The following is a 12,783-nucleotide window of genomic DNA, read 5'->3' on the forward strand; positions in this document are numbered from 1 at the left end:
CTCTTCGCGATCGCGCGGCAAGATCACGCGCTCGCGGTGACGCGCGTCCGTGACACTGCGCGAACGCGCAGTTAGTTCACGCGGTCGCGGTCACGCGCGTCCGTGACCCTGCGCGATCGCGGTTCCTCTTCGCACGTTCGCGATTCGTAAACGAAGCAATTACACGCGATCGCGCAGTGACGTGGCGCGATCGCATTGAAGGATTTTTCAGCGTTTTCGACCAGAACTCGGATTTTGACGATGCCTTCCATCCCAGTTCATATAAATAGAAAACTAGGGCAAAATATCAGATTATCTTTGGCAGCTCCCACAAGTTGGAGGCTAGGGTTCCTACAAAAATGTTCTCTCTTCTTTTTAATCCTTGTTGATGGAAATCTCTTGGTGACAATTAAGATTGATACTCTTGTTGTGCTTATTTATTCATTTGCATTGTTCTTAATCAAGTAAGTTTTTGCTTTTTTAATTATTCTTGTTCTTGAATGTTTTCATTGGATTAGCTAACCTTTGAACTCGCCCAATTACTTTGTTTGAAACTCGGAAGAGGAAGAACGGAGTTGGGATAGAATAATTAACATGAATTTGGGGCGTTAACCCTCATCTAATGGAAGTTGACCTAGGAATAGGCAATACCACTTGTAGCCATATTCGGGTGTTCTTAATGCTCCTAATTGCTTGAGGGATCTTCAATTGGGTAGTCTAGTTAATCTTTGGAAGAAGTTAATTTAGAGTCATTATCCGAGGCTAAATAACATAAACTTGCTATTATTTACAATTCGTGAAATAGATTGGATCGTTACTTGAGAAGTAGTTTCCCTTCTTCCATTCTTGTTGCCATTGATCAATTTACTTGCTTTGTAGATTAGAATTTATATTTCCATATTTTATAAAAACCTTATCAAAAACAACCATTGATGCGTTCGGGCATAGCTATTGTTAGTGATAATTCCTAATCTGCTTAAATCACCTACATATTGTTCTCTGTGGGATTCGACCCCGACATAGTTGGGTAAATTATATTTGCATACGACCGTGCCCATTCTAATTAATAGGGTGGATTTGGACGTTATCAAAATGGCGCCGTTGCCGGTTTTCTACCTTAGCTTATACATTTATGGGGAGATTAGTTGGTCATTATGGATTAAGCTTGAACCCTCCCCGATGTTAGCCATGCCTGGGATTCCTGGAAATCCCTTGGAACTTGTGCAACATCGGGAAGACGGGGGCAAAAGCTTTCCAATATTAACCTTCTAAGTATCTTTATGAATGTGTATATACGAAGTATACTCAAATATACATAACGTATACATAAGTCACTTGTTTGTTTTGAATATTGAAACTGCTCTATTATGTTGGTTGCCAATTATAAAATCTTGTATATTATAGAATCATGCCACCGCTCTAATTTTTTTTCTTTTCTTCTTTTGCATGAAATCCGGAGTTGCGAGGAGTCTCAAATGAGACTCAATTTCGCCGCTAGATCAAAATGATTTCATCGCTCCACTTTGTATTTCTAATTCACTAAACTCGGCCGAAACAAATTCCAGTGACAATCGAGATGACATCTCTCTATTTGGGTCTCTTTTTCTCCCCTCGAAAAATAACCCTGGCAGAAGCAATATAAAGAGGGGAGAAAACGAGAAAGACTGCTGCGTTTTAAACCATATCTTATATTTGTTTAATTTATTTATGTTCGTATGTGATTATTTAGCTACCTTAGAATACTTAATCTAGTGGGGCTAATTGGGACGTTATTTTATATATTAATGGAAATGTTTTTTTTAGTTCATTTCGTGAAGTATTTTAGTATATCTTTGAAAGGAAACGAACCCTAGTTCGATATAATAATGGAAATGTTTTAAATCAGTTTACGAAGTATTTTAGTATATCTTTGAAAGAAAAACGGGTGTTATTTCTATGTAATAATAGAAGTATTTTAGCACATCTTTGAAAGAAAAATAAGTTTTCAATGTTTTGAAGTCTTCATTTTCGCCAAATGCCTAATTTAACCGGAAAAAAAAAAGAGTTTGCTTATAAAATTATTGTTTCAAATTTACATTAGCTATTTATCTATCTTATCTGGTCATTCAATATATTTCTAAGTTGTTAAAATCAATTGATACCTAGCCTATAAGTTATATTTTTTAACTTATAACTAAAATCTTTTCTACAAACTACTGTCTTATTTTAAATAGCATTCTTATATTTCCATTTATAATCTTAATAACACTTACAAGCTATTTTCTTAAATATTTAAAATGCTATATTTGTATTTTTCCTAGTCTTAAATTAATTAACCTAAGTTTGGTCGGTAACCGTAATTAACGGATTCTAATGGATGCCTAATACCTTCCCATTAGGATATTTAGAACCCTTACCTAGAATTTATTAGGTTAGTAAGACTGTTAAAATTAGAGTTTATTTTTAGGTGTTTACTTAGGTAAAAAATAGGTGTCCTAATTCACCTTTAAAAGAATTAGGTGGAGACTCCTTAAATTAAATAATTGGGAATCACCAATATGTTGTACTTCACTTTGACCCGTTTAAAAAGGGGTATAACAGGTAGGATGGTAGTTGTTCATACTTTGATGAGCCTTGTTCTTATTGTGGAGGACCCCACTCTTGGCAAACTTGTTTAAAGTCTCTCGGGGGAGGATTGTGCACACAATCTCAAACCCATGAGTGAAGCATATGTGATAGATGTGGCGGTCAAAATGGCCATTGGGCTAATTGTGCTTATGTGTCCTTCCCTTCTCCGAACCCCCACTATGACGATTCTACTTTTTGTTGTGACAATGATAGGGGAATGGAAGTGGAAGAAGTTGAGAATGATCAAAATGGAGAGTTCAAGCTCATGATGGAGTGCCTATTTGATGAAGGAAATGAAAATCAAAAGGCCTTGGAGGAGTACTTGGAAACTAGTATCCAAAATGGCTTGATGATTGATGACAAAAATCATCGTGGGCATTTGAACAAAATCAAGAAGAATTCTCAAATGCTCAATATGAGAGGATAATGCCCATGTTGGAGGCCAACTTTGAAAAGAAGGAATCAAGAATTGAACGTCTTCCAACCGACTTTATGCTAATTCGAGATGCCAAAGAAAAAGAAAAGGAATTAGAGTCAACTGTTGTCATGGGAAATATTGTTGAAATTGACTCTAGTTCGGGGGAAAATGAGAATGTCAAAATCTGGAAAAAAATTGCTAATTGGGAGGTTGAAGTCTCACTCCAAGCATTTTTCAACATTGGATTTGTATGGTGATATGAGAATTGCGCCGCATACATCCTTGTTGGATGGTGAAGAAGAAAGACACATGCCTTACATTTTGCAATTTGAAATATCAAGAAGGCAAAATGACATTCCTCATTTGAAAGGCAATAAGTGTAAAATGAGGAAATTGACGTTTGGCTTGTTCATCTACTTACCACCCCCCGCCGCTCGTGGTCACAAACTTGAGTCCAAGTTGGGTGCCCAATTCATATCTTCCAAATTGAAGGAAAAGTGGTAAAGTTAACAACCGTCATGCCGGGACGTTAACTTAAGCGCTTGGTGGGAGGCAACCCATTGTTTTTAAAATTTTAAGTCATTTTCAAAATTTTATTTTTTAGAATAGTTTAGTTTATGGTTTTTGACTAATCTGCAAAGTTTCAGAATTTTTGGAGTTGATTTGAGCAGGTTCCGATTTCCGGACAGCCCCAAACCAGTAGCTGCTGAAAATGGTAGAACTATTAACATGACAGTTTTGCACAGTTTTTACAAAACTGTCCAGTTTTGCACAGTTTTTACAAAACTATCCAGTTGTGGTAAAAATGTCCAGTTGTGGTAAAAATGTCCAGTTGTTGCAAAACTGTCCAGTTTTTGCGTCCGTCATTGTGCAGTGAGGACACTGCAATGTTTTTAGTTGGGGGTGACAAAAAGCACATTAGATTTTTTTTTATACTTGTTTTGTGCCCTTGTCAGGCTTTTATCTTATGCATGGATATTGTGTGTCCTTGTCGGGCTTGTTTTATGACTGTTTGGTGTGGCTGTGGATAGATGTTGTTGCAAATGGAACATGGCCAAATCAAAATTTCGTTCTGTTGGCATGTTGCGGATTAGTCAGTTTTATTATTTTATTTTCTTTCTTAGCTTATTTAATTAGTCTTGTAGTTTAGGTGTAGGTGATCCTTTGAGGAAAAATTGTGGAAACTCTTGGCTTATTTGGTACTAATAGAGTTAGTCTCTTGCATGTGAAGCGTTTAATTGAGCATACCCTTCCAAGTGGAATTTTAAGTGAAAAGAGAAGCAAGATGCATAGAAGGAATGATCTTTGTGACAACTTTTTGACTCATTTTGTGACTCTTTACCTACTAGATGAGTTTTACTTGGGATGATGAGATATTTCTCTATGTTCTTGCTTAGGAAGTAAATTGATCCATCTTGACTAGTTCATATGCCATGTGTGGTGAGTGTTTGTTGAATAATTCTTGTGTTTACTTTTATCATCTAGAACTTGCTCGGGTAGTCTTTCAATGCTAATTTTGATTATGTTGGTTGGAGAGATGAACTTGGGCTATCTTTGTGATTATTGAAAAAACCTCTTTAGCCTTTCTAGCCTACCATTGTATAAATAATATCACTAGTAACCCCATTTGAGCCTATGACCTTTTCTTTGATTGCCACATTACAAGTCTTTACCTTTTTTTTTTATGAAAAGTCTTTCTTTTGAACATTTCCCTCCTTGAACATGAAATTGTGAATCTGAAGCCAAAATCCTAAGTTGGGGGTGTTAGTATCGCTTGAGAAGCGGTGAAGTGTGGTGTTGTGGAGAAGTCAAAAGAAATGAAGAAAATTTTAAAAATATAAACAGGTTGCAAACTTTTTGTGCAAAAAAAATGTATCTTTGTGAAAAAAAAAGAATTGGAAAAGAACAAAAACATTAGAAATCAAGAAAATGGTTGCACAAAAAGAAGTTGGAATAATTGGGGAAACTAGTATGCAAAGGAAGGAGTGATGTTTTGAAATGAAGAGGAAAGTGGACAAAGGTATTGTGTAGTGTTCAAGGAGGGCGTAGTCACTTGTATCCCAAATACTTATCCTACCCTTCCCCAAGCCCACATTACAAGCTTAAAAAGTCCCTATATGATCTCCAACCGAATGTTCTTGAGTTAGTGATGATTGAAAATAAGGGCAAGATTATGGTGTGATATTTGTTAGCACTAGAATTTCTTTGTTGAATGTGAGTGACTTTGTGTTTATGTCCCTTGTGTTGTTGTTGTGAATATAGTGATTTTGGGACTTTCTTTCTTGTGTGGGCATATGGATTGCGATAGATTGGTGATGTTGAAAATTTTCAAATTGAGTCAAATGAGCATGTCTAGTAAGCTAGTGATTTTGAGTCACTTATTGAGGCTTGAGTGTTGTCACTTGATTGTTTTGAAACTCCATTGCATTCTTGAAGTTGTATTTGAAAGGAGGGAATTATTTGGGTGAAGTTTCACATGCTTGTAGCCTAATTATTTGTACCAATCAAAGTCATGTTTTGGTGCTTAAAGTGGATATTTTTGACTTGGTATGATGTTGGTGCACTTTTGAATGGAGTTCTTTGAAGGAAATTGTATGATTTGAATTGCTTAAGGACAAACAATAGTTTAAGTTTGGGGGTTATCCTCAACACATAAGGTTTGAGATACTTCGTCACTCTGTCTGGTCTAACTGCTAGACGAATCACCATTTCTGCTTGAGGAAACAAAGATATATCAAAAGAAGTATCATCAAGGAGGTTAAACGAAATATCAAAAGATATCAGATAGAGCTCAACATTCACAAAGTACTTGTCATCTTCAAGAAATGCAGTTTTGATTCTCACCCTGGAGCTAATTAGTACTACTTATAACAGATAGATAAAATTGTGTACAAAGCAACCTTCTATATGATGGCTTCATATATCTAAGTGACAAATCAAGCCAAAAAAAAAAAAGAGTTAAGCAAGATCTACAACTTGACAGATCATTTAAGACTCGCTTTCATTCTTCACTTTCATTGACCAAGGGGAGTTCTTTTTAGCCAGACTTCTGCGAGCCTCATTTATAAATCAAACCAAATACCCAGTAGCGGTACTGAAAATGAACGAACATCATCAAGGAAATTACGAACAAGCAAGAACCCTCTTATGTTCAGAGCACGACTAATAAGGATTTGATCATTTGAAGATGCAATTGTCGATCAATTTACAAATCTGATGAGTTGTGACATTTCATAGTTTTTATGATAGACATATACACCAAGGACCAGGTCCCCTGGGCATTGTACGAACGTGACAACTGTAAAGTTGTGGCACTGTTACGACTTGCAGAGCCACAACGGAATAATAGTTGCATGTCGGGTAAAAGACAAGTATCATTGCAACGTCTCTATCTATATCACATGCCACTCACATGATCCTCATATGCCATCATTGGTTCCCTATATAAACAACATGTTGGCATTTATTTGACCTAGCACTTCAAAATTATATTATTCTCATTGTTGAAAAGAGCAGCCGTCACTGTTTTCTCTGAGCTTTGAAGATCAAGACTAAAAAAATCCAAGGACTAGATCCTAAGATTAAAGATGTCTTAAGTCCTAGGTTGTTTAGTCTTTGTCTTCTCGGTCTAGATATTGTAAACCTACACTTCTTTTAAGAAGGGCTTTTGTAGGTATTTGGTTTATTAAGCTTTTTGTATAAATGCCTGACTATATTTAGTTATGGTGAGTTGAGGTTCAGCTAGAGTTAGTTGAATCAGTTGGTTCTTGGCTAGAGTTAATCAAGAGAGTGCTTGCAATAGAGTTATTATAAGGGGAGGGATTAGTGGGCTAATTCCTTAGTTGCAAAAGGCTTGTAATCTGAAAACATTGCTCAGTTAGTGAAGTTGAAAATCCTACTCGTGTAGGTCGTGATTTTTAACCCCTTGAGCAAGGAGTTTTCCACGTAAATATTGTGTCTCATTTACTTTTTGCGTTTGCTTGAGGGAACAGATAAGGAACCTGGTCCCTTATCCGTTTTTTGGTGGACTCTTAGTTTCTTTCAATTGGTATCAGAGCGGGTTCTTTCTAAAAGGGTAACACCTAGAAAGGATCTCTCATTATGGCTACTCCACCGAACTTCGAGGAAGGACAATCAAGCACGAGACCTCCAAGGTTTAACAGACAGTATTATAGATGGTGGAAAACAAAAATGCATGACTATTTGATGGCTGAAGATTTTGAACTCTGGGACATCATTCTTGATAGTCTTTTTTTTTTCCTACAAAGACTGATATAGAGTCTGGAAAGCTAGAGGTAAACCCCAGAAAAGAATATGCTGAAACTGATAGAAAAGCCATTGAAAAGGGGTTCAAGGCAAAGAAGATTTTAATGTGTGGTATTGGACCAGATGAATACAATCGTGTTTCATCTTGTGAAACTGCCAAGGAAATATGGGAAGCCCTCTTGACGACCCACGAAGGAATCTCTCAAGTCAAGCAGTCCAAAATAGGCATGCTCACCACTGAGTATGAATTGTTTAGAATGAAGGATGATGAGTCAATTCAGGATATGCACACTCGTTTCACCTCCATTATCAATGAGTTTTATTCTCTTAGTGAGATTATTCCAATCAACAAGCGAGTTCAAAAAACACTTGGTGTTTTACCAGGGTCTTGGAAGAGTAAAGTTAATGTTATAACTGAAGCCAAAGACCTAGAGAAAATGACTATTGATGATTTGATTGGAAATCTCAAAACATATGAGGTGAAGAAAGAGAAGGAGCTTGAAAGACGAAAGCCAAGGAAGGAGAAGAACTTAGTTCTTGAAGCAGCTAAAAGTGACTCTAGTGGTGATGAATCTGATATGGCCTACCTTACAAAAAGGTTCCATAAGATGATTCGTAAAAATGGTTCTCCAAGATAGGAAGCTCCAGCAAGAATTTCAAACAGAATGACTTATGTCACAAATGTGGGAAGCCTGGACACTACATTAAGGAATGTCCTTTTCACAAGCAAGATCACTACAAGAATACTGATAAGGGAGTGAAGAGGAACCAGCTCTCTGATAAGAAGTTCAACAGAAGAGATGTGGCTGATAACTTGGTAAAGCATGCTCTAGATGCTTGGGGAGACTCCTCTAGTGAGTCTGAAGATGAAGAAACATGGGACACCTCCATGATGGCTGTTGAAGATAAACCTACGAAGTATGAGTCCATTTTTGCACTCATGGCCAAGTCGGAAGATGAAGATGACAATGAGAATCAAGAGGTAAATTTCTTTGACGTTCAGAAAAATCTGAAAAATTATTCTCAAAAGAAATTTATATCTCTTACAAATGTGCTGATTGATACCTATCATAGCCTTATTAATGAGAAAAATGTTTTAAATGAAGAGATTGAAGGGTTAGAACAAGTAAGGGATGATATGATAGTTAATATTGTTGATTTGAAGGAACAAATTGAAGAGTTAACTAGGGATAATGCTCTGTTGATTAGTCACATAAACAAATGGGTGAACACCCCCTCTAAAGGAAAACAAGTGGGTAGTGAGACTCATTTTGAGCTTGAAAGTGAACTAAAAAAGGCTAAAATTAATCTCTCCGCTGAGCTAGAGAAAAATAAGCAACTTCAAGAGGATTTAAGACGTGTGAAAACTGAGCTTGATAAGTCTCTTCATTGGACCTGTTCCTCTGATAGGGTTGTTGTTATGTGCAAGGGTAATGATAGTAGACGGGGCATTGGTTACAAAAAGTCCAAGATCCCATTCAATCCTCATAGCAAGTATGTTTCTGTGATTGATAATTGGATTTGCACCCACTGTGGCAACACTGGTCATTACAAAGACTCTTGCAAAGCAAGATTTCAGTCTGTGCACAGAAACAGAGCTTATGTTGAAAAGAAAACCCAAGAATGCGGGACCTGGTCCCCGAAAGATGAAATCTTTGTTACTTGCACGACCGAGTAGATCTCTTATTCACCCATTCTATGATTACAAGGGACCCAAGTTGGCTTGTGTTTCTAAGTCTAACAAATAACTTTATTTGCAGGATACAGTGAAAGGGAGCAGTCAAAAATGGTTTGTGGATAGTGGCTGCTCAAAGCACATGACTGGAAGGATGGAAAATTTTCTCTCACTCAAGGCCTTGAAAGGTGGGAGTGTGTCCTTTAGTAATGGGAAGAAAGGATATCTTCTTCGTATTATCAAAATTGGCAAAACTCTCCCATGCTATTGAAAATGTTTACTATGTGAAGGGTTTAAGTTACAGTCTGTTAAATGTGTCCCAGATCTGCGACAAAGGGAGCAGAGTGGAGTTCTTGTCTCATGTGTGCACTATCACCTATCTCAAGACTGGAGAAGTGGTACTAACTGCAAAAGATACAAGAACATCTATGCAACAGATTTTGGCTCATCTGATGATGGTGACTTGACTTGTCTCAATGCTGTGGATAATAATGCTGAGTTGTGGCACAGGAGACTGGGACATGCAAGCTTCACTCTGCTGAACAAACTGTGGCAAAGGACCTGGTCTGTGGGTTACCAAATGTTAAGTTCAAAGATCACAAGGTGTGTGATGCATGCATAAAAGAGAAGTAGGTCAGGACCTCCTTTAAACCAAAGAAGGAAGTAAGCACCTCTAGGCCACTTGAGCTTATTCATATGGATATTTGTGGGCCTATGAGGATTCAAAGCAGAGGTGGCAAGAAGTACATCCTTGTGATTGTTGATAACTTTTCAAGATTCACTTGGACTCTATTTCTAACAACCAAGGATGAAACATTCCCTGTGTTTGTAGCCTTTGTGAAACAGATTCAAGTAAAGTTGGGACACCAAGTTGTAAGTATAAGATCTGATCATGGCACTGAATTTGACAATGCAAACTTTAATGAATTCTGTGCTGAAAATAGGATGAATGCAACTTCACTACTCTTAGAACACCTCAGCAAAATGGTGTTGTGGAAAGAAAAAACAGGACACTTGAAGACATGGCTAGAACAATGCTGATTGCAAGTAATGTGGCCAAAAGCTTCTGGGAAGAGGCTATTAACATTGCTTGTCACTTGATCAACAGGTGTACGATCAGATCCTTACTTGAGAAGACACCCTATGCGCTGCTGAATGAAAAGAAACCCAAACTAACTTACCTTAAGGCTTTTGGATGCAAATGCTTTATTCTCAACAATGGTAAGGAGGCCTTAGGAAAGTTTGATGCTAAAAGTGATGAAGGAATCTTTCTTGAGTACTCTTCTCACAGCAAGGCATATAAATCTTCAACAAGAGAACTCAAATTGTGGAAGAAAGTGTACATGTGATCTTTGATGAGACAGATGAGTTGGGAAGAAAAGGTACACAAAGTGGTGAAGCAGACGATGGAGACCTCTCAATTCCAAATGAGCTCCTGGAAATCATAAATGGTAAAGCTGAGATGGTGAATCAAGTTGAGGCAAGCAATGAAGAAGATGCCGTAGAATATCCAGATGATGACAAGGTACCTGGTCCCTCCATCACTCCATTTGAAGCTGAAGATAGAGTAGTTGATGCTGTGACAGGCACTCCTGATGCTGATCAAAGAAGTGGAGATCATGGATCTGTCGATGAGAATGATGGATCAAACGTGGAGGCACATGGTCCCTCAAGCACTGAAGTTCAAGTATCCAACCAGAAGCACAAAAAATCTCACCCTCTTGAAAATGTAATCACTCTCTTAGACTCCGACATCCAAACCATGTCTAAGGTAAGAAACATGTTTGCCTACTCTATGTTCATTTCTCAAATTGAGCCCAAGAATATCAAGGAGGCATTGAAAAATTCTAACTGGATTAGTGCTATGCAAAAAGAGTTTCATCAATTTGAAAGAAACAAGATGTGCCACCTGCTCCCTAGACCAGCAGACAGAACAGTGATTGGGACTAGGTGGGTGTTTCGCAACAAGCTTGATGAGTTTGGTCTACAAGAAACAAGGCAAGGCTGGTTACTTTAAGGGTATAATCAACAAAAGGGTACTGACTACGATGAGACTTTAGAACCAGTGGCGAGGATGGAGGCAATCAAGATTCTAATTGCTTTTGCATCCCATATGAAATTCAAATTGTCCCAACTGGATGTCAAAAGTACATTTCTCAATGGATACTTGAAAGAAGAGGTCTTTGTCAAGAAACCCCCTGTCTTTGAAAGTCATGATCATCCTGAGCATGTTTTCAAGCTTGACAAAGCTCTCTATGGCTTAAAGCAGGTTCCTCGAGCATGGTATGAAAGAATGTCAAAGTTTCTTCTAGAAAATGGGTTTCCAAGAGGTAGAATTGACAACACTCGATTTCTAAAGAAAAGAGGGAAAAATCTGCTAATTGTGCAAGTATATGTTGCTGACATCATCTTTGGTGCTATTCTTGATTCCCTGTGTGAAGAATTTTCTAAGCTCATGGGAAATGAATTTTAAATAAGCATGACGGGTGAGCTAAACTTCTTCTTAGGACTGCAAGTCAAGCAATCTCAAAAAGGCACCATGATTAGTCAACAAAAGTACATCAAGGAGCTGCTTAAAACATTTGAAATGGAAAATGCAAAGCCTATTGATACCCCTATAGGAACTACTACTAAGCTGGACATGGATGAACCTGATCCTTCTGTGAATGAAACCATGTATAGAGGTATCATTGGGTCACTGCTATACCTAACTGCTAATAGGCCTAATATTGTGTTCAGTGTAGGGCTTGCTTTCTACACAGGAACGGAACGAGTTGACCAGACCATTCAACACAGGTAACTAAGATGATTACCTTAGCTGGCTGTGTGCTAGGTTCCAATTAAGTCCTAAAGAGTCGCATTTGAAAGCTGCTAAAAGAATATTGAGGTATCTTAAAGGTTCACAGGACCTAGTCCTCTTCTATCCCTCGACAATTTTGACTTGGTTGGTTATGTTGATGTTGATTATGCTGGTTACTTGGTGGATAGAAAGAGTACCTCTGGTATGGCACATTTTCTGGGGTCAGGCTTCATCTCATGGGTACAAGGAAACAGAACTATGTGGCTTTCTCTACTGCTAAGGCTGAGTATGTGGTTGCTGCCTCTTGCTGTGCTCAATTGTTGTGGATCAAACAAAAACTTGAGGATTTTGGTGTCTTCACTGATTGTGTGCCTCTAATGTGTGACAATACCAGTGCATTTAATATGGCAAAAAATCCAGTGCATCATAAAAGAACTACGCTCATTGACGTGAGACATCATTTCCTAAGAGATAATGTGGAGAAGGGTTTGATTTGCATGAAATTCTGTAACACAAAAACTCAGATTGCAGATATCTTCACCAAGGCACTGAGCAGAGAACACTTTGAAAGGAATCGTCTGGAGTTAGGCTTGATCAAGCTCAACTAATTTCCCTTAAAATATTGGTTATGTCAAGAGGAAAGGTACAATGCTTAAAGTATTTTTTGGAGACATTTAACTCACTCTTTTTTTGTTACAGGTATGCGCACATGGCACTCTCAGGACAGTGCAAGCACTGGAGACATTGCATATTTCAGAGTTACTGCCTAAGATTTATCAAAAATAGTCAAGGGACCTGGTCCCTCTGACTCAGGTTAATAGTCTATTCAATACTTACATACTAGTAAATTTTCGATTACCAAGTCATCATTTGTTCCCGCCTCCCTTTCAAAATTCCAAAGTCGAATCATTATAATTCTTCAGAACCGACCCGACTTAAATGAAACGTTTTGTAATGCCAATAGGAACCGGTTCTTTCACCCACCTTTTAAAACCCAAATCATAAAATTCTCTCTCTCACTTTACTCTCAACAGTCAA

General features: G+C 37.8%; 1 protein-coding gene across 1 annotated transcript; it reads left to right on the forward strand.

Moving 5' to 3' along the window:
• Nucleotides 1-3,012: 3,012 nt before the first annotated feature.
• LOC132619592 (uncharacterized) lies at nucleotides 3,013-10,962 on the forward strand. Its single transcript, XM_060334447.1, has 8 exons — nucleotides 3,013-3,180; nucleotides 7,273-7,822; nucleotides 7,909-8,927; nucleotides 9,031-9,133; nucleotides 9,236-9,548; nucleotides 9,677-9,797; nucleotides 9,890-10,199; nucleotides 10,310-10,962. The coding sequence occupies exons 1-8, from the start codon at nucleotides 3,013-3,015 to the stop codon at nucleotides 10,960-10,962; spliced, it is 3,237 nt and encodes a 1,078-aa protein (XP_060190430.1).
• The last annotated feature ends 1,821 nt before the right edge of the window (nucleotides 10,963-12,783 follow it).

The sequence above is a fragment of the Lycium barbarum genome, chromosome 11 (genome assembly GCF_019175385.1).
Source record: "Lycium barbarum isolate Lr01 chromosome 11, ASM1917538v2, whole genome shotgun sequence".
NCBI lineage: Eukaryota > Viridiplantae > Streptophyta > Magnoliopsida > Solanales > Solanaceae > Lycium > Lycium barbarum.